Source organism: Neoarius graeffei, chromosome 3, assembly GCF_027579695.1.
Source record: "Neoarius graeffei isolate fNeoGra1 chromosome 3, fNeoGra1.pri, whole genome shotgun sequence".
NCBI classification, from domain to species: domain Eukaryota; kingdom Metazoa; phylum Chordata; class Actinopteri; order Siluriformes; family Ariidae; genus Neoarius; species Neoarius graeffei.
This window is the reverse complement of record NC_083571.1, coordinates 77,370,090-77,392,749: the sequence shown is the minus strand read 5'-3', so window position 1 is coordinate 77,392,749 and position 22,660 is coordinate 77,370,090. Positions and strand designations below refer to the sequence as shown.

At 41.3% G+C, this 22,660-nt stretch overlaps 1 protein-coding gene across 2 annotated transcripts in view; it reads right to left on the bottom strand.

Moving 5' to 3' along the window:
* Positions 1–2,148: 2,148 nt before the first annotated feature.
* Positions 2,149–22,660, bottom strand: part of pla2g7 (phospholipase A2, group VII (platelet-activating factor acetylhydrolase, plasma)) — a 41,164-nt gene continuing 20,652 nt past the window's right edge. The window contains exons 5-12 of one of the 2 annotated variants that reach the window (XM_060917369.1): positions 21,138–21,231; positions 19,044–19,112; positions 18,045–18,216; positions 17,757–17,870; positions 17,524–17,615; positions 6,205–6,375; positions 5,919–6,067; positions 2,149–2,990 (exon numbers count right to left, since the gene is read on the bottom strand). In XM_060917369.1, the coding sequence (XP_060773352.1) occupies positions 2,890–2,990; positions 5,919–6,067; positions 6,205–6,375; positions 17,524–17,615; positions 17,757–17,870; positions 18,045–18,216; positions 19,044–19,112; positions 21,138–21,231 (962 nt within the window). In that variant the 3' untranslated portion in view covers positions 2,149–2,889. The remainder of the gene's footprint in view (positions 2,991–5,918; positions 6,068–6,204; positions 6,376–17,523; positions 17,616–17,756; positions 17,871–18,044; positions 18,217–19,043; positions 19,113–21,137; positions 21,232–22,660) is intronic. The other variant, XM_060917370.1, reaches the window with a different exon arrangement.

Sequence of the window (22,660 nt, the reverse complement as noted above, 5' to 3'; positions counted from 1 at the left end):
CGCAGTGTCTCCGGTTGCATTTTTGCACCATTTTAGTTTAAAAAAAAACATACAAATACTTCTCTGACTCTCTGGGTGTGAGATATGATATATATTTTATTTATTTGGGACCCCAATATGGCAAGTCAGGTGTGTCCCTTGACCAGAACAACAACAACAAAAAAATCCTAGCTGAAAATCCCTGAAAATAATGTCATAGTATACAAACCATCAAATTGTGTAGTGTGTTTCACATTAATATGCATTGTCTCGTGATAGTGATACCAATAATGAGCTGCATCACAGTTACGAATACATACTTCTTTTCTTTGACACTGCATGCCATGCACCAGAACCATCACAACTTTTATGATGGGACTCTGCTGGGTGTCTGGTGGACAGTAGTGAACCAGCACTTTCATTTTACATAATTACAATAGAGTTAGCATTGAATATCAAACTGGATATGGCAAACAGTTGTCTGGTTACGTCTTCCATGTCCACACATGTTGGAGCTTGGAGCGCACAGCCATAGACTGCAATTACGCCATTAGGACTAATTACCACACACCTGTAACCAATTAGAGCTCAATCATATGTCAGGGTGGGGATTGATGAAGAGACCTGCCACTGGGGGACTGACTGTTGAAGGAAGATTTTGGTGAGGTTTAAAGGAACAGTCCACCGTACTTCCATAATGAAATATGCTCTTACCTGAATTGAGACGAGCTGCTCCGTACCTCTCCGAGCTTTGCGCGACCTCCCAGTCAGTCAGACGCGCTGTCACTCCTGTTAGCAATGTAGCTAGGCTCAGCATGGCCAATGGTATTTTTTGGGGCTGTAGTTAGATGCGACCAAACTCTTCCACGTTTTTCCTGTTTACATAGGTTTATATGACCAGTGATATGAAAAAAGTTCAGTTACACAAATTGAAACGTGGCGATTTTCTGTGCTATGGAAAGTCCGCACTATAATGACAGGCGTACTAACACCTTCTGCGCGCTTCGGCAGCGCATTGATACGGAGCTCAGATATCAATGCACTGCCGAAGCGCACAGAAGGTGTTAGTACGCCTGTCATTATAGTGCGGACTTTCCATAGCATAGAAAATCGCCACGTTTCAATTTGTGTAACTGAACTTTTTTCATATCACTAGTCATATAAACCTATGTAAACAGGAAAAACGCGGAAGAGTTTGGTCGCATCTAACTACAGCCCCAAAAAATACCATTGGCCATGCTGAGCCTAGCTACATTGCTAACAGGAGTGACAGCACGTCTGACTGCGTCTGACTGACTGGGAGGTCGCGCAAAACTCGGAGAGGTACGGAGCAGCTCGTCTCAATTCAGATAAGAGCATATTTCATTATGGAAGTACGGTGGACTGTTCCTTTAAGAGCGAGTGTGACTCACACCACCAAAAACTTCCTTCAACAGTCATGAATTGCAAAGCCATCAGCAGACATGTATGACCAGTTTCTGAATGTGTGCAGATGACTGTCATGTGCTGTGCAGACTTGCATAAACCATTGGATGCAGAGGAGCTTAGAGCTTCAACAGTCACACATCTGTCCCTTAGAATTGAGGACACATCTGACAATCTCTTTGTGAAAGAGAGTGGTAGGTTTCCCCATCCAAGGTGAATGAGCCCAGTAGTAAAGAATACAGTAGCTGCAGCTTGATTAAATGCACCATTTCACTTGCTGTGCCTCTAGTTGCATTTTTGCACACAAACATCTAATTTAAGGTTTTGAGTTCTGCCTGAAATTTTTATTCTCTGCAAGATTTACTCTTCCCTTTCATTGTTCTGTATTCCTGTTATTTAGACATATTTGGAGCAATTTGTTTTGATCCACTAGTGTCACTTCTAAAGTATTGTTTCCTTGTTAAAAAATGTTAAAATTGTATGTGCTGCACTTTTTGTTGACTGTCTCACACTTTCCCTCAATTTTTTACAGCACAAATTTGTACATGTTGACTTGATTCTCATTTTTTACAGTGCCACGTCAGTTTCAGTAAAATAAACAAAGGTGAGTTTCACAGCTGTTTGAGATTTACAATGCACACAAAAGAACTTTTTATTCCCCCCCTTTTTTAATTGCCCAGCTATTTCCTTTTCAAAGACATGAGTAAAAATGAAGAAAAAAGTAAATGTAAACCATACGCCAAATGGACATTAATGTAAAATTTAATATAAATTGTACAAAAAAATTCAAGCATGAAATGGCCCTATTATTATGCAGCTGTTTCATGTGTTAGTGTTACAATGTTTAGCTTCTCATACAAGTGACAACACTTCAAATAAAATGAGTTTCTTTATAAATCATTTAAAATATAACCAGTTGACATTTTTATTCTGATTAAGCATTTTATAGTGTAAAAGCTTTACACAGATGACATTGTAGCTCATTTAAAGCTGAATCTTCAGACTGTCCGATGACTTCTTCAGTCCCAACCAGTCAAACTGTGAACTGTTTATTTCGCAGTAACAGCAGCATCACAAATTAATATTGAACGTGAAAATATGAGGCTTGTTATAACAAATTAAATGCTGTGTATCATGGCTGTAGAAACAAAGCACAAGACCAGCTGGGCCAGAAAAATGTAGAACCTCAGACGGTATGTGGCTCTGAACAGAATAACTCCGTGGTTGACTTAAACACACTAATCATGTACTGTATAAGAATCTGTAATTCACTCAATTTAAATAATTTTAAAATATTTGATTCACTTGGTCCAACCTGGTGGATTTTCATGCAATGCAGTCAAAATTCAGCTATACAAATTAAATTCAATTTACTTCAACAATGTAATACGTTGGGAATATACTTTTCTCCATTTGTTTGCTGCATAGCAACAAAAAATATGAAGATTACAACCAGTCATTGGACGTTTCTTTTTTAACAAATTATTAGATCGAGGATTGAAGCAGAGTGATGTTAGTGCCTGGAATCAGGTGGTCATCTTTTCCATCAATTAAATGAGCCCACTGATTGAAGTCTCTCTCCAGAGCTGTGAAACAATACATCTGGTTACATTGTGTTTTTTTGGCTTTGGATAAAACTGACTTGCAAATAAGGCAGAATACAAACAGCACATAACCTGATCAGTTAAGGCCCTGTCCACACGGCAACGGATTCAGGTGAATCCGATAAAATTTATCGTTTCGGCCTGGCGTCCACACGGCACCGGCGTTTTGGGTGCCCCAAAACGATATTTTTTTGAGAACGGTTTCCAGAGTGGAAAAATCTGGCAACGGCGCCGTTGCGAAGTCGTCTGGATGAGTAGAACGGATTTGTTTACGATGACGTCACAACCACATGACTAGAACAAGTCATCACGCCGGGTAGAAGGGGTTTATGCGCATGCGTCTACTTCTATTGTTCTGGTGTCTCCGATGGGACCGTCTTACAGCGCACGTAGAGGTGTGGCATGTGTATTGCATCGTTTTCAGCAAGCGTTGCGTTGCCATATGTACCTGATATTTTACTGATCCGTTGCCCATGTGGACGCGATTTTATTTTACCCGCAAAAAAAAAAAATCTCGTTGCCGTTGTCGTGTGGATGTAGCCTAAGTGTTAGCTCTGTGTTTGTGTGTGCCCACCAGTTAGTCAATGTTCTTTAGAGTAGGTTAAAGTTGTAGTGCTGCCTGAACCTCTTGTCCTGTTTCTGCGTGATATAATACTGCCACATGATTGGCTGATTGGATAACTGCATAAAGGTGTTCCCAATAAAGTAGACGGGGAGTGTATACTGTATACAGATCTCTGAGAAAAGCTGAGCATTCGTGCTAGAGAGAGGTTTAAGGCATTCAAGTCTTTTGATATGTATAACATTGTGGGCATATTCAGGATGATTACGTTAATGGTATTTGGCCTCAATCCAATCCAGAGTGACTTGTGTTTTTTTTTTTTTAGACTGAACAGTTGAGGTTTATGGGTCTAGCTCAAGGGTTCAGCACTGGCAGCTTGGTGGTTTTGGGATTTTAACTCTCAATCTTTCTATTAAATAGTCCAACATCGTTTGTGGGTGTGGTCATGATCACAACAAAATGCAATAAACACAAGCTGAATGCTTGCTAGCTAAACGCATCCTGTCGGCCAGTCAGTGCGTTTACATGCACATAGAGAAAATCGAATTTCTGACATTGCTCGACTGAAATCGAAGCTCTAAATGGCATGGAAACACCTTAGCTAGGCTGAAATTGAACCGAACTTGATTTCTCGCAATCGGGCTACACGACCTAGATTATGCAATTTTTGCCGAGCTACTTAGTGCATGTATACCCTATCGAGATACGTAATTGAGCTGGCAGTTCGGAGCTGCTTACTTCAGCACTGCCCCTTCCGGAAGTGACGAGTGACGAGACCACAAGCGGGAAACACAACAGCCTCGGTCGAAAAAAAAAAAAAAAAAAAACAGCCTCGGTCGGCATGACACTTCACCTTAGCCGCCACTTTATTAGGAACACTTGTGTCTGGGCATGTACGCACCCATTTCCAATTAGTTGGTAAGTTATTAGCATGTTAACAGGCTAACAGTTAATATGTTCACCATTACAGATCAACTTCAACTTAGTGGCCATTTTATTAGGAACACTTCTGTTCATACATACAAACTACAAACACACTTCTTGTGAACACGGAACTGATAACTTTGTTTATACTCACAGTGTTGCCAGATTGGCGGGTTTTGAACATATTTTGGGCTGGAAAACGTCAGCAGTATCTGGCAACACTGCAATAGCTCTTCTTCATGACGACAACCGGAAGTGTACCAACACGATGGGGCGTGTAGCGCCACCTGTGGCTTGGGTGCACAATGCACCTCACACAATAGCTCGATTTCCTTGTGTGCATGTAGGATTGGATTTCTCTGGCACCCCTGCTGGGACCCTTTGCTCGATTACCGACAGCAGTTCGATTTGGATGTGCATGTAAACGTACTGAGTGTTTCTCAACCACTGGGCTGTGCAAACCATTCTGTATAGTTATTCCACTGACCAGAACCGGCCTCGGCTGTCTTATAGACAGCCATGAAGGAAAGAAAAGTATATTTTGTTTAGAGCTTCCATATGACACTTACGCAAATTAAAAAGTTCATTGTATTTGCAGAGGTTTTACAGCAAGACCAGAGTAATGGTCATGTACTTTCAAAACACAGTGGCCGACGGTATATGTAAACAAACACCATGTTGGATTCTAGGAAGGGTGAGGCAGCCCCTTTAAGGCAGAGCTCTTCAGACCAGTTATCCCCCCCCCCCCCCCCAATTTCCTGTAGCCATAACTGTCTTCTTTTGGCTTAGAAAAGTATCTGACTAGTTTACGCAGTAAAAATGGACGCGCTTTTTTTTTAAATACTTTTCTAACACCCAACAGCACAATTTAGAAGGATCTGCGGCTAACATCACTGCTGGAGACTATGACCTCAACATTAGTGACCGCTCGGTCAAAGCTAGCGTTCTCTGGTACTCTGACTTAAATCACTCTCAAATCCCACTATGTTTCTGCAACCAGGTGGTGTGACTGACCCCACAGTGACACCTCACTCAGAAAACATTGATCACATATTTCAATTTTACTGGTTAATGCAGTATAGACATTTTAAAGCACCACTCTATATAGTGAGCACAGTGCACACACACGTAAGCTACTTGTGTTTCAGCTTAACTTGAAGATGGCTTTCAATGTAGATCATGTGTATGAAATATAAAATCAAGTTCTTCTCCTGTTTATCTACCAAATCCAATTTGAAGCTCTGTACCCATGAACAACATGGTGTAGCATGATTTGTTGTAGTGATACATTAGAATAATTAAGTTCATGTGCCCTTAAAGTATAATTATTTTCCGCCTTCTTAAATGATAAGCTACATAGAGGTAAAAAGCACAAGATGCTAAACTGCCAAAAGGTATACTCTATGATAGCATTTCTAACTTACATAAGTGTTGTTGAAGGAATGCTAATGAGGCTTTGTTGCATAAATCCATTGCTATGTGAGGATCAATTTCTCCCTTCAGCGCCAGGATCTTCCCAATGCAGTTACCTGTGAGAAAGGTGAAATCTGGGAAGCTCTGATGCACAGCTCCCCTACAGAGAGGAAACCGGGGGGGATTTATAAATCTTATCTATACATTTGAGAATTTTTTTTCTTGGATACTGTAGCAGTTGGTATAGCTAGCTACAAATTATATTGGAGCATATATTATTCAAATCATATTACTGACATGATGGTGATCATTTTTCTTGGAATGAGAGCAGAATCCAACTTCTTCATGCGAATAATGTTCCCAGCCCACTGGAACTTTTCAGAGTTAATGAAAAAAATGGGCTGTTTCACACTTGGAAAAATTTCCTCTTCAAGGGGAAACATCCATGTGTCCAATGCAATGCCACACCTGTAGAGGAAACAAGTTCAGATGGTTAAGGCTAAACCCTTGAGGATTTTATTCGTTCATGTTTTTGCCAGTTGTTTGTCTTCAACTAATCTTCCAGACTATGTGGTCTCTACGACATTGTTACAGTTCTGGTCAGAAGTTTACATACACCAGTCATGGACATCAATGTCATAGTAATATTAGACTTTCAGTGGCTTCTTTGAACAGTTATTTTTCTGTGGCAGAATTATTGCACAAAATACATATTTAATGGGGAACAAAAAACAACTAGATAGAACTCGACGCCAACGGCGTCGATGGGGATGCCTCCGCCCAGTAGACTACACGCCTTAAGTTGTGATTTGGGGATGGACATTTGACCTCACAGTAATCGTGACCTGGTGAAATTACTTGTATCAGCCTTGGAGACATTGTGTTCACAAGGTTTTTGGACAGACATTTGACCTCACAGTGACCTTAGACCTTTTGATCTCAAAATCTAATCAGTTTATCTTTGTCCCCAAATGTACAAACGGTGAAAGTCTGGTGAAATTCCTTTCATTAGCCTTTGAGATATCGCGTTCACAAGGTTTCGAGACGGACGCACAGATGGACAACCCGAAAACATAATGCCTCCTGCACCTTACGGTGGCGGAGGCATAAAAATAGGGTGCCCAAGTTTTAATTTATTTAGAGTTTTCTGAAATCAACATCAGGGGTTGTTTGACAGCACTCACTGAATTGACCAACCCACAGTACAATAAGAAAGTCCAAGGAACGCAGTGTTGAGCTGAGAAAAAGGATAATAGATTGACAACTCAGGCATGTCTCTTGGAGTCATTTCTAAACAACTACAGATTCCATCCATTATCTCTAGCTGCTTATCCTGTTCTACAGGGTCGCAGGCAAGCTGGAGCCCATCTCAGCTGACTATGGGTGAGAGGCAGGGTACACCTTGGACAAGTTGCCAGGTTGTCGCAGGGCTGACACAGAGACAAACCACCATTCACACTGTCAATTTAGAGCCACCAATTAACCTAACCTACAGGTCTTTGGACTGTGGGAGAAACCGGAGCACCCGGAGGAAACCCATGCAGACACGGGGAGAACATGCAAACTCCACACAGAAAGGCCCTCGCCAGCCGCTGGGCTCGAACCCAGGTCCTTCTTGCTGTGAGGAAAAAGTGCTAACCACTACACCACCACGCCGCCCCCACTACAGATTCCAAGATAATCAATTCAAACAATTGTACAGAAGTACAAGTTATTCGGAGGTGAAACCACCTTGACAATTTCTGGAAGAAGACTCAAAATGTCAACCTCAGCTGAGAGGAAATTAGTTTGGATGGTCAAGAACTACCAAGGCATAGACCTGCCATGAACTGGCAACTGCTAGAACACTGTTTACAGCAGGGGTATTCAGATGCAAGTCTTAGGGTTCCACTTACCAAATATCCATTCAGTCAAAGGTCCAGAAAAATGAAAAGTCAATCAAAGCCCCACCAAGAACAGAACTAAAAGTCTCAAATTCTCAAACTATGTACAAAAAGTGTTGGAGATTTAATGGGAGAAGTGACACCTTTTTCCTGTAACCAGCTGTTTGAACTTGGGCACAAAAGGTGTGAGGGCCAGGCAGAGACACTGATGCAAGGTGTTTATTAGTGAGTCCTACTGCAGTACGAGTCCTTCACAATATTCATAATGGAAGGAGCCAATTCACAACAGTACATTAAGTGAAACATTGTGAAAATTTGAAGGGCCATCTTCTGAAGGACAGGAAAACCTGCTGCAGTCACCATCTTAATCCAGGAAGTGACGGTCACAGTGAGCTTCCTGCAAAACAAGGTTTTATTGGAGCTCAATCAGCTCCATTTGAAGACAAGCACCGCTAACCAATGGACAAATATTCTGGGCCTCCATTGAGAATTCTGCAACATTTCTGACTAGAAATGGATTTTCAAATGCACAGTAGAACTTGTTTTCCCAAATTTTCAAATCAACTTCTCCAAGAATTCAACATGATTATTATGGTGATGTTTCTTTTGGTTTGTTCCAAAAGCTTTGGGAAGTGAAGTAGGCTCTCCTGTAGATCACATCTGAATACCTCCAGCTTCCTCTGGAAAGCATGGACTTGAGATATAAAAAGTCACACGTTGTGTAGCCTCTGCCCTGGAGCTTAACATTTAAATCACCGACATGGGCGGTTATCTGTTAGAAATGCAACTACTTCCATTTTCTCTTTGTTCTGCATGAAATCCACAAACTAGATTTTGGGCTCTTTTGAGCCAACAGAAAAGTTTCTAGCGCTTTCTGAATGGCCCCAAAACTGAGCCACCTGACATTGGTGTGAAGGAGCAACTCATCAAAAGTTGTACTGATGTCGGTCAGAAATAAACATAGCAAGCAATGCTGTAGTGCAGGTAATTCTTTCAAATATGTGCTCAGAAGTCATGACAACAGTGATGAGACTTCTTACCTTTCTCCAAGAGTGGCACACAAAACTGTCTGGTGGATTACGCAGTGGTAAGCTATCAGGTCAGGGTGATGAGAGCTTTCAAGCACGGCACTACTCCCCTCTCTCATTTTTAAATCACTAATCATGGCTGGAGCTCCATTAGTAACAATAGACACAACAGGTCTGTCCCTCTGTCACTCAGCATCTGCATTATCGCTTCATAAATGTCCTCCCCTCGTGTGTCCATGCACGTTTGTGAGACCCAACACATCTTCAAAAAAAATTCTCCTTTTGCTTCATCCAAAAAAAAAAAAAAAAATCTAACAAAGACTATCATCTGCGCATTGTCTGTAGATTCATCCATAGCCAGTGAAATGAATTTTGCCCTTTTTTATGGCAGCGTTAAGGCTGTTCAAGCAAATCTTCAGCATTTATTTCAGTTTGTCCTGCTGCAGTGGAATCTAAACAGGGCCTTTTGGTTTACTTTCTGTATAATTTCATCCTTTTGTTTTCCTTCAATCATGGTATTCTTTATTTCTCAAGTTTCCCTCAAACCATCAGAAACTTGGACACAATTGAGTGTTCCAACAGAACAATGACCCTAAACACACAATGCTGTTTGTGGAATGGATCAAGGAGGCTAGCAGTAAACTTGAAACAAGTCCTGACCTCAACCCTCACGGAAATATGTGGACTGTGCTTCAAAGTCAAGTCCATGCCAGGAGAGAGACACATTTTGTTGAATTCTACCAATACTCTCAAGAACAGCAGTCAAATATCCAACCAGAATTTTGCTTGAATTCTGTTGACGGCTACTAAAAGCGTCTGCTCAAGGTGAAACTTGCTCCAGGACATTTAACCAAATATTAGGTGTGCTGTGTATACAACCCCGATTCCAAAAAAGTAAATAAAAACAGAATGCAATGATGTGGAAATTTCAAAAGTCCATATTTTATTCAGAATAGAACATAGATGACATATCAAATGTTTAAACTGAGAAAATGTATCATTTAAAGAGAAAAATTAGGTGATTTTAAATTTCATGACAACACCACATCTCAAAGTTGGGACAAGGCCATGTTTACCACTGTGAGACATCCCCTTTTCTCTTTACAACAGTCTGTAAACGTCTGGGGACTGAGGAGACAAGTTGCTCAAGTTTAGGGATAGGAATGTTAACCCATTCTTGTCTAATTTAAAATTAAATGTATTTAATTTGTCACATAGATCACTTAGGCTACGTTCACACTGCAGGCTGAAGTGACTCAAATCCGATCTTTTCGCCCATATGTGACCTGTATCCGATCTTTTATTGACAATATGAACGACACAGATCCGATTTTTTCAAATCCGACCCAGGCCGTTTGGATATGTGGTGCTAATTCCGATTCCTATCCGCTCTTTTCATATGCGACTTCAGTCTGAACCGCCAGGTCGCATTCATCCGACTTACACGTCATCAACAAGCCACAAACGTCACTATTCTGCGCTGAAGTAGGCGGCGGGTCTCTCAAAAAAGTTACAACAACATGGCGCATAATCACGGGCGCAGATAGAGGGTGGGACGAGTCATATTTAAATTCACCTCGTTCGGTCCCCCCTACTTATAGGGAGGAAAAAACGTCTATGCTGTCTTTCTTTGCATAAGGCAAACCTCACGGAAAAATCAAAAGACTAATTACCATTCGGTTTATTGAGGTGCACAGCAGTGTATACATAGTTGCAACAAATCACATAAAACAAAACAAAGACTGATATTCGGTTGGTTGAGCTGCGCAGACTGCACAGGTTGCGAGCTCGAGCTTGGTTGCTATGGTTACTAACAACAAGTTTGACAGGCATATCGGGGTTGGGGTTGGTTTGCTGGCAGCTTTGTCCCCCCAGTTTTTTGTCCCCCCCCCCCAGTTCAAAAAACGTATCTGCGCCCCTGCGCATGACATCAATGCGAGGGACGCTTCGGGCTGTGAAGGTTCTGAATCTTCTCAATGGAGGGACGCAGAGGTTAGGGAGCTGATTTCCATTTGGGGGGATGCAGCTATTCAAGCTAGATTGGATGAGTCATACCGCAACCGGGCGGTTTTACTTCCGTAAACACTGGCCATGCTCACTGCGTGTGACGTCGTCGTATCCTGCAGTGCGCATGCGGAACACTTTTAGGTCGCTTTTCGTTCATACTGAGGATCACATACAAGTCGCATATATTTGTTAATGTGAACGACCTCACAAAAAAATCGGATTTCACAAAAAAAATCGGAATTGAGCATTAAGCCTTGCAGTGTGAACGTAGCGATAGTCTGTGACAGGGGAAGAATACAAGGCAAAACCCCAATTGCTTTTCAACCCCTTTGCTTTGGCATAGATTTTTTAATGTAGGATTCTAGTTGCTCAACTGTCTTAGGTGTTTTTTGTCGTATCTTCCGTTTTATGATGCACCAAATGTTTTCTATGGGTGAAAGATCTGGACTGCAGGCTGGCCAGTTCAGTACCCGGACCCTTCTTCTACGCAGCCATGATGCTGTAATTGATGCAGTTTGGCATTGTCATGTTGGAAAATGCAAGGTCTTCCCTGAAAGAGACGTGGTCTGGATGGGAGCATATGTTGCTCTAGAACCTGGATATACCTTTCAGCATTGATGGTGTCTTTCCAGATGTGTAAGCTGCCCACGCCACACGCATTAATGCAACCCCATACCATCAGAGATGCAGGCTTCTGAACTGAGCGCTGATAACAACTTGGGTCGTCCTTCTCCTCTTTAGTCCGAATGACACGGCGTCCCTGATTTCCATAAAGAACTTCAAATTTTGATTCCTCTGACCACAGAACAGGTTTTCCACTTTGCCACAGTCCATTTTAAATGAGCCTTGGCCCAGAGAAGACGTCTGCGCTTCTGGATCATGTTTAGATACGGATTCTTCTTTGAACTATAGAGTTTTAGCTGGCAACGGCGGATGGCACGGTGAATTGTGTTCACAGATAATGTTCTCTGGACATATTCCTGAGCCCATTTTGTGATTTCCAATACAGAAGCATGCCTGTATGTGATGCAGTGCCGTCTAAGGGCCCGAAGATCACGGGCACCCAGTATGGTTTTCCGGCCTTGACCCTTACGCACAGAGATTCTTCCAGATTCTCTGAATCTTTTGATGATATTCTGCACTGTAGATGATGATATGTTCAAACTCTTTGCAATTTTACACTGTCGAACTCCTTTCTGATATTGCTCCACTATTTGTCGGCGCAGAATTAGGGGGATTGGTGATCCTCTTCCCATCTTTACTTCTGAGAGCCGCTGCCACTCCAAGATGCTCTTTTTATACCCAGTCATGTTAATGACCTATTGCCAATTGACCTAATGAGTTGCAATTTGGTCCTCCAGCTGTTCCTTTTTTGTACCTTTAACTTTTCCAGCCTCTTATTGCGGGCGGCACGGTGGTGTAGTGGTTAGCGCTGTCGCCTCACAGCAAGAAGGTCCGGGTTCGAGCCCCGTGGCCGGCGAGGGCCTTTCTGTGCGGAGTTTGCATGTTCTCCCCGTGTCCGCGTGGGTTTCCTCCGGGTGCTCCGGTTTCCCCCACAGTCCAAAGACATGCAGGTTAGGTTAGCTGGTGACTCTAAATTGACCGTAGGTGTGAATGAGAGTGTGAATGGTTGTCTGTGTCAGCCCTGTGATGACCTGGTGACTTGTCCAGGGTGTACCCCGCCTTTCGCCTGTAGTCAGCTGGGATAGGCTCCAGCTTGCCTGCGACCCTGTAGAAGGATAAAGCAGCTACAGATAATGAGATGAGATGAGCCTCTTATTGCCCCTGTCCCAACTTTTTTGAGATGTGTTGCTGTCATGAAATTTCAAATGAGCCAATATTTGGCATGAAATTTCAAAATGTCTCACTTTTGACATTCGATATGTTGTCTATGTTCTATTCTGAATACAATGTCAGTTTTTGAGATTTGTAAATTATTGCATTCCATTTTTATTTACAATTTGTACTTTGTCCCAACTTTTTTGGAACTGGGGTTGTAGTTTTGATCCTTTGTTGATTTTCAGAAATCCCAAAGTAAATTAAAACTTGTCCACCAAGGTTTTTTTTTTATTAGAAAGAAAGAAAAGTAAACACAACTTTATTCATCTCACACTTGTGAAATTCCTCTCTGCATTTAACCCATTTGAAGCAGTGAACACACACGCACCCAGAGCAGTAGGCAGCCATGCTAACAGCACCCGGGGAGCAGTTAGGTGCCTCACTCAAGGGCACCTCAGCCCAAGGCCGTCCCATATTAACCTAACCTGCATGTCTTTGGACTGTGGGGGAAACCAGAGCACCCGGAGGAAACCCACGCAGACACGGGGAGAACATGCAAACTCCACACAGAAAGGCCCTCGCCGGCCACTGGGTTCGAACCCGGAACCTTCTTGCTGTGAGTCGACCGTGCTAACCACCATGCCGCCCACGGTGTATGTAAAAGATGTACACTATGTTGTACAATCATTCTGCCATATAAAAGGAACAATTTAAAGAACGCACTGAAAACCCAATATTGCCATGACATTAATGTTCATGATGAATGTATGTAAACTTCAGACTCCAACTGTGCATGTGGCCTGGGGAAACCTGCAGATGTAGCTGCATCTAAATTCTGGAAAACAGCCTAAAAAGATGAAAATATAAGCATTTCTGCAAGTAATGTACAGTACAAGACCAAAAGTATATGGACACCCCTCCTAATTATTGAGTTCAGGTATTTCAGAGTGGAGGCTGTTTATGACATTAACATGGGCCAGCTCCATATTAATACCCATGGTTTTGGAATGGTATATCAAAAACATACTCATATCAGTGTGATGGTCAGGACCTAATATTAATTGACATTTTATATAAAAATAGGTAAGTACACAAATGAAAATGAACTACATATACACATAAGAATTGAATAGATTAAACAAATAAATGAAACCATGAATACCAGAGTATGTCCTTTCAATTAAATGCCACATTAAAAAGATTTTTAGCCACTTTAAAAAAAAAAAATTAAAGCTACTGAGCTTGATTCAAAACATTGCTGAGTTCCACAGTTTTGAACAAAAGTAATAACAAAAGGGGGGCCTCTCCACTATGTGTAGTTTACAGAGGGAATTTTAAGGAGGCCGACATTTGCAGTTCTCTGGTCACGTGCTGAGGTACACGCGTCCTAAGCCATTTACAGCTTGAAAAACGTAAAAGAATTTTAAAAAATTTATTCTGGAAGATACGGATAATCAGCAGCCTACTTGTGACCAGAAATTTTGGTGGGACAGGCCAACATTAGTAAGGACATATCCCCAAACAAAATGAAGTTGAAAGGCTATCACACAGGACTTACGGTATTGGCTACTCTAATGAATTCTCTGAATCTGCTGGTGCTGCAGTTCACTTCCCAAAGACAAAACTTCCCAAGAACAAACAGGAAGTGAAAACCACTGCAATTGAGGTTTTTCACCTGACGTCACAGGGTCACGTGACGCCCCGGTGTCCGCCATTTTGAAGGTCAAGCTAGCTAATGTCAACAACAGTAGCTAGTATGTTATTGTAGCAATGTTTACGTTCAGTCATTTGGATGACTGTTAAAACCTTTCAGTCTCAAGTTTTTCCTTTACTGTATTTACTAGTTTACTGTAATTATGATCTGGCAGCTATTTACACCGGATCCAGTGTAAATAGCTGCCGGAGTGCACTCCAGCTTGCTCCCCCTCAAATTAAGCAGCGCGCTCCGGCTTGCTCCCGGATTGCTCCGGCCGAGGTTCCGGAGCGCGCTCCGGCTTGCTCCCCCTCAAATTAAGCAGCACGCTCCAGCTTGCTCCCGGAGTGCTCCGGCCGAGGTTTCGGCGCACGCTCCGGCTTGCTCCCCCTCAAATTAAGCAGCACGCTCCGGCTTGCTCCCGGAGTGCTCCGGCCGAGGTTCCGGAGCGCACTCCGGCTTGCTCCCGGAGTGCTCCGGCCGAGGTTCCGGAGCGCGCTCCGGCTTGCTCCCCCTCAAATTAAGCAGCGCGCTCCGGCTTGCTCCCGGAGTATCAATGCGCTGCCGAAGCGCGCAGAAGGTGTTAGTACGCCTGTCATTATAGTGTGGACTTTCCATAGCATAGAAAATCGCTACGTTTCAATTTGTGTAACTGAACTTGTTTCATATCACTGGTCATATAAACCTATGTAAACAGGAAAAACGCGGAGGAGTTTGGTCGCATCTAACTACAGCCCCAAAAAATACCGTTGGCCATACTGAGCCTAGCTACATTGCTAACAGGAGTGACAGCACGTCTGACTGCGTCTGACTGACTGGGAGGTCGCGCAAAGCTCGGAGAGGTACGGAGCAGCTCGTCTCAATTCAGATAAGAGCATATTTCATTATGGAAGTACGGTGGACTGTTCCTTTAAACCTCACCAAAATCTTCCTTCAACAGTCAGTCCCCCAGTGGCAGGTCTCTTCATCAATCCCCACCCTGACATATGATTGAGCTCTAATTGGTTACAGGTGTGTGGTAATTAGTCCTAATGGCTTAATTGCAGTCTATGGCTGTGCGCTCCGAGCTCCAACATAAATATTCCAGAATTAAAGCTGAAAATCTTCATTTTAACAAAAAGGTATATAGTTATTTTAGCTATATAACAATATATTGGAGTTGAAATGAAGAAGTTCAATATTTAAATATTGATGGACTGGACTGTAAAAGTAGGCAGGGCTTCTTTTGCAGTTTTCAAAACCAGACATCGAGAATCTAGAAGTGTATGATCGAGATTTGACTGGCATTCAAAATCATCTTATGAATTTTATGACATGGTGATGATCTGATTAACACTTAGTTGTGGTCAGAAGTTTACATACAGTGACATGAATGTCATGGCAATATTTAGGCCTTCAGTCATTTCTTTGAACTGTTTTTTTTTTTCTGTGGCAGAATGATTGTACAGCATACACCTTTAATTAAAAAAAAACAAAAAACAAAAAAAAAAAACCCCACAACACTAGAATTTGGTGCACAAGTTTTAATTTTCTTTGAGTTTTCTGAAATCAACACAGGATCAAAATTCTACATACAAGGTCAAAAATTTACATACGCTCACTTATGATTATTAATTCAGAAGTGCTGAAACTTCCAAAACGTCTCTTATCTTGCCAAGGCCAAGGTCTCTTAACTTTCTGTTAGTGATCATGCTTGACTACAGCTGGTAGCTTCTCTGTGCCTTCATAAAAAGGGTTTGTTTACAGCACTCATTGGATTGACCAACACACAGTAAAATGGAAAAGTCCAAGGAATTCAGTGCAGATCTGAGAAAGAGGACTGCAGATATACACAACTCTAGAATGTCTCTTGGAGCCATTTTTAAACAACTCCAAGATCAGTTCAAACAATTGTATCCAAGTTATTGTGAGATAACCGCGAATTGGCCTAGTGGTTAGTGTGTCTGCCTCTCGATCGGGAGATCGCGAGTTCTACTCGTGGTCGGGTCATACCAAAGACCATGATAAAAATAGTACCTACTACCGTCTGGCAAGGCATGCTGCAATACAGATGTGAGTGGGAAGTCAAACTCTTCTGGTTACCAGAGGACCAGCCCCCCACTGTAACCCTAGCTATGTAATAGGTGAGAGGCTGAGGGGTACAGAAACGGAGATCAGCGCTGCCTAATGCGCCATACAGTGCGGGAAGGACTTTAGACTTTGTGAGATGTAGTCACTTTGCCAAGCCACTTTGCTTCAGGAAAGCCCAAACTGTCACCCTCAGCTGAAAGGAAATTGGTTTGGATGGTCAGGAACCACCATGGCACAGCCCTGCCATGAACTGGAAGCTGATGGATCACTGTCTACAGTTCAAGATCACCATGCACTAAGAAGCAGCTATCCAAGAAATAACCCCCTGCTCCAAAATTGACACCTTCAAGCTTAACTGAAGTTTGAAGCTGACCACACGGACAAAGAAAAAGCCTTCTGGAGGAAAGCTGTATGATCAGATGAGACAAAGATTGAGCTGTTTGGCCACAATGACCACCATATACAGAAGGACACTGTACCAGCTGGTGGTGGTGGTAGGATCATCATGCTCTGGGGCTGTTTTGCTGCCAGTGGAACTAGTTCATTGCACAAAGTGGATGGAATAATGAAGGAGGACTACCTTAGAATTCTTCAGCATAAACAATCAGAAACTTGAACATGACTTGGGACTTACAACAGGACAATGAAACCAAACACACATCAGAGCTGGTTGTGGAGGATAAAGCAGGCTAACATTAAGCTCAAAACAAGTCATGACTTCAACCCTATTGAAAATATATGGACTATGCCAAGGAAAAAGAAAAAAATAAATTGAACTCTACCAATTCTACCATGAGTCATGAAATATCCAACCAGAATTCTGCCAGAAGCTTGTTCATGGTAAACACAAATGTTTGGTCAAGGTGAATCTTGCGAAGAGACATTTTACCCAAATATTAGGTGTACTGTATTTATATTTTTGACCCTGTGTTGTCAGAAAACCCCCCAAAAAAGAAAACTTGTACACCAAATTCTAGTGTTTTTTTAAATGAAAAGATGCATGTTGTACATTCTGCCATAGAAAAAAAGAGCAGTTCAGAGAAATGACTGAAAGCCCAAATATTACCATGACATTCATATCCAAGATGACATTCATGTCACTGTATGCAAACTTCTGACCACAACTGTATGATATTCTTACATTATAAATACTTACTTGAATTTGACTTCTTTACACAAACACTCGATCACTGTGGCCCCACCAAAGGAATGGCCCATGACTGCTATTCTACACAAGTCCATAGAGTTCTGTAAAGAAGCATACAAAGTGCTGTACAAAAAGACCTTTACTTTCCAGTCAAGCTGCCCCCCATCATTTATGCTTTCATTACTTAAACATGTCAAATGAAGCTCTAATATCTGTAGGTAACTGGCTTTATTTGTACTGACCTTCAATTTTGACCAGTCAAATTCAGATAGTAAGACATTTTCTACATGTTTTCCTGAATTTATGTTGATAAGAAGATCCAAAGCTTTAATGCACTCATCTGCCCTTTGTTTCACCTGAAGAAAAATAACCCAATATATTGTTATAAAATGTCTACATCTGTACTTTTTTTTCTGATGACTTATCATACATTTTATAACTGAAACTACCATTTCCCTTGTACCAGCTTGGACATTATGGTTGAGGGAAGAGTGGTTTTTACACTAGCAATAATGTGGAGAGTCGCTCACTTGATTGTTTCTTAGAAGAAATTCACTCTCGCCTGTTTTTGGTGGTCTGTAGTACATCCACTCTTCCACCAAATTATCCGACACAGGCCGGAATGTTTCCCATGATGCCTGACTGCTTTGTTTCCCTTCACTCTTCTCTTTGTAGTAGAAGGTTGCTGAACCTGATTCGTCTCTGACAAAATGGGAAATTGAAAAGGATGAACTTTTGCTTTGTGTAATGAATATAAACAATTAATTTGGTTTTTAATTAAATTTCAGTGGGGGGGGGGGGGGGGGGGGGGACGGACTTAAATTCTAATATTCCTTGGTGAAAGTAGGAGGCCAAAGAGCAACTGATAGTATTCTTGCAGATGTTTCGGCTATTTGGTGTGTCATTTCTGTGCATGCTCTCTCTGTGGGTTTCCTCCCACCTCCCAAAAATATGCTAGTAGGTGGATTGACCATTAAAATTTCCCCTAGGTGTAAATGAGTGTGTGCATTGTGCCCTATGAAGGACTGGTGCCTCAGCCAGTGTGTATTCTTGCCTCTTGCCCTGTATTCCCAGGACCCTGACCAGGATAAAAGTGGATACTGAAGCTGGATAAATTAAGTCAACTGGCAAACATGTAAAGACACCTTAAATGAACAGAGCCGGTTGCAGCGCCTGATCTATCTGAAATCCACCACCCCCCCCTTTTTAATTTTTTTTTATACACTTTGATGTACGAGAAAACCTGGAAGAGATCCATTTCTTCTCAAAAAAGTGTGTTTCAAAGTATGCAAAATTCAAGAAATAGGTTTAACATACTAACATTTTACAAAGCAAGTCTGAAACCCACACCCAAAAAGACCGAAACACTTACACCTGACATCCAGTGAAACCGCTGAACACACAAAAAAAAGAGACAGACAGAAAAAAAAAACAAAAACCACGAACCCCCAACACTTTGTGGTGTAAACAGCATGCCACGGAGAGAATGTCTATGTGTTTCAATCCTAGTTTAAAAAAAAAAACCCTACCTGTGTTCCACTGCAGCAACAATAAAGCCCTGTGAGGCCAACTCGACACATATTGCTGAATACAGTGTCCTGTGAAACGCACAACAGTAAATCACAAGGAACTGCAGCCCACAGTTCAGACACTGACAGCTGTCTTGGTACACAGCATTTTTACACTAAATACTAGTGCATCTCAAAAAATTAGAATATTGTGAAAAAGTTCAATATTTTCCATCAGTTATTTAAGAAAGTGAAAATGTCATAGACATTACACAAACTAAAATGTTTCAAGCATTTTTCTATTTTAATTTTAATCAGTATGGCATACAGTACAAAAACAAACAAACAAAAAAACCATCTCAAAATATTAGAATATTTCATTTCGAGTTTGAGTAAAACAGTATGAACACAGTGCATCTCTCAGTCTAGTTCAGTACACACAACCACAATCATGGGGAAGACTGCTGACTTGACTGTTGTCCAGAAGATGATCACTGATGCCCTCCACAAGGAGGGTAAGCCACAAAAGGTCATTGCTGAAAAGGGTGGCTGGAAAAGGTGCAGAAGCAACAGGGATGGCCGCAGTCTTGAGAGGATTGTCAAGAAAAGTTGATTCAAGAACTTGGGAGAGCTTCACAAGGAGTGGACTGAGGCTGGTGTCAGTGTATCAAGACCAATCACGAACAGACATCTTCAAGAAAGGGGATACAACTTTCACATTCCTAATATCAAGCTACTCCTGAGCCAGAGACAATGTCAGAAGTGTCTTATCTGGGCTAAGGAGAGAAAGAAATGGACTGTTGCTCAGTGGTCCAAAGTCCTCTTTTCAGATGAAAGTACATTTTGCATTTAATTTGGAAATCACGGTTCTAGAGTCTGGAGGAAGACTGGAGAGCCACAGAATCCAAGGTGTTTGAAGCCCAGTGTGAAGTTTCCACAGTCTGTGATGATTTGGGGTGCCATGTCATCTGCTGGTGTTGGTCCACTGTATTTTATCAAGTCCAAAGTCAACACAGCCATCTACCAGGAGATTTTAGAGCACTTCATGCTTCCATCTGCTGACGAGCTATTTGGAAATGCCGATTTCCTTTTCCAGCAGGACTTAGCACCTACCCACAGTGCCAAAACTACTACCAAATGGTTTGCTGACCATGATATTACTGTGTTTGATTGGCCAGCCAACTTGCCTGACCTGAACCCCATAGAGAATCTATGGGATATTGTCAAGAAGAAGATGAGAAACACCCGACCCAAAAATACAGATACGCTGAAGGCCACCATCAAAGCAACCTGGGCTTCAATAACACCTCAGCAGTGCCACAGACTGATCATCTCCATGCCACACCGCATTGATACAGTAATTCATGGTAAAGGAGCCCCAACCAAGTATTGGGTGTATAAATGAATATACTTTTCAGAAGTTGGACATTTCTGTATTGTAAATCCTTTTTTTGATTGATCTTAGGGAATATTCTAATAATTTGAGATACTGGATTTCTGATTTTCATGAGCTATAAGCCATAATCATCAAAATTAAAACAAAAAAAGGCTTTAAATATTTCACTAACATGTAATGAATATAGAATATATGAAAGTTTACCTTTTTGAATTAAATTATGAAAAAAAGGAACTTTTTCATGGTATTCTAATTTTCTGAGATGCACTAGTATATGTTTTTAAGAGAAAGCCTGTGCCTGTTTTAAGAGAAAGCCTCATATAAAATTATAAGGCTTCAGGATGATGCAACCAAGGTATACTACAGTTACATTTCCCAGGTAACATGCTGCCCAAAAAGACAGGTACAGGCATATACAGTCTTCTCTGGAAGTATTGGCATGGCAAAACCAGTTCTTTTGTTTTCATTATGCACTGAAAACATTTGGGATTGAGATCAATACATGAATGTGTCAACAGATCATAATTTCAGCTTTCATTTTCTGATCGTTACATCCAGAGGTGTCAAACCTTAACAGTCCAATACTTTTGGATAGGACTGTGGACAGAGGCATTCTTAATGACAATTTTTAAACACAATACTATAAGTTTATGCAAAGCAATTATAATAATTACTATACCTGCACATGCCTACCTTTGGCTACTGTGAATTAAATGTACCTGAATGCTCCCAGACCATGAGAGAAAATAATTACTGGGTATTTTCCATCGGTTTTAAAAGAGGCATTCCATGCTGCTGGGATTTTGTAAGAGCCTTTTGACAACAAAGAAGAAAACAAAAAGTTGTTAAAACATTTTAAAGAACTCATTATACATGTACACAGTGGCATAGCCAGGAATTTTTCAGAGGCAGATAAGGAAATATACTACATAAAATAAAATATCCATTTTAAGGTGGATAGACAATACAAGGAGCAGGGATGGCACAAATCTGCCATTTCATTTTTTAAGGCCGAAGTCATAGCATCATAAAATTTTAATAAAATACCTTTATGACATTTCTACTGATAAATGGTTGTTATATAGTGTTACACAAGTAATACAGGAAAATAATTTATCATCTAATAAAGCTTTTTTCCTTCTGCTGATGTAAACCTGTACTTTGGTGTTTGAGGTGGTTAAATATGGAATCAATGATGACTGTCCTTTATGAGCATCGGAATAACACAATTATTGCATTACAGTAATGTTTGTAAAAGGTATACTGAATACAGGTCAGCTGGACTGTATTTGTGTTATGTTAACCATCCAGAAATAAGCATTTGGAATGCTATGGCAAGTCAAATAACCGCTCTTTAAAACCATGGTTAGCAGAAAAACATCTCAGAATGAACAACATGCAGAACCCTGAACGTTGTCCAGTTTGGGTAAGTCTGTACCCAATGTAGCCTTAGAGTCCTGCTTTTCACTGACAGGAGTGAAACCTGATCAGGTTTTCAATGTCTCAAAGATGCTTTTCTGCTCACCACAGCTATAAAGAGTGGTTCTTTAAAAGGAGATACACAGAACCTTTATTTTTAAACACACACACACACACACACACACACACACACACACACACACACACACACACACACACAACCCCGATTCCAAAAAAGTTGGGACAAAGTACAAATTGTGAATAAAAACGGAATGCAATGATGTGGAAGTTTCAAAATTCTACATTTTATTCAGAATAGAACATAGATGACATATCAAATGTTTAAACTGAGAAAATGTATCATCATTTAAAGAGAAAAATTAGGTGATTTTAAATTTCATGACAACACCACATCTCAAAAAAGTTGGGACAAGACATTGTTTACCACTGTGAGACATCCCCTTTTCTCTTTACAACAGTCTGTAAACGTCTGGGGACTGAGGAGACAAGTTGCTCAAGTTTAGGGATAGGAATGTTAACCCATTCTTGTCTAATGTAGGATTCTAGATGCTCAACTGTCTTAGGTCTTTTTTGTTGTATCTTCCATTTTATGATGCGCCAAATGTTTTCTATGGGTGAAAGATCTGGACTGCAGGCTGGCCAGTTCAGTACCCGGACCCTTCTTCTACGCAGCCATGATGCTGTAATTGATGCAGTATGTGGTTTGGCATTGTCATGTTGGAAAATGCAAGGTCTTCCCTGAAAGAGACGTGGTCTGGATGGGAGCATATGTTGCTCTAGAACCTGGATATACCTTTCAGCA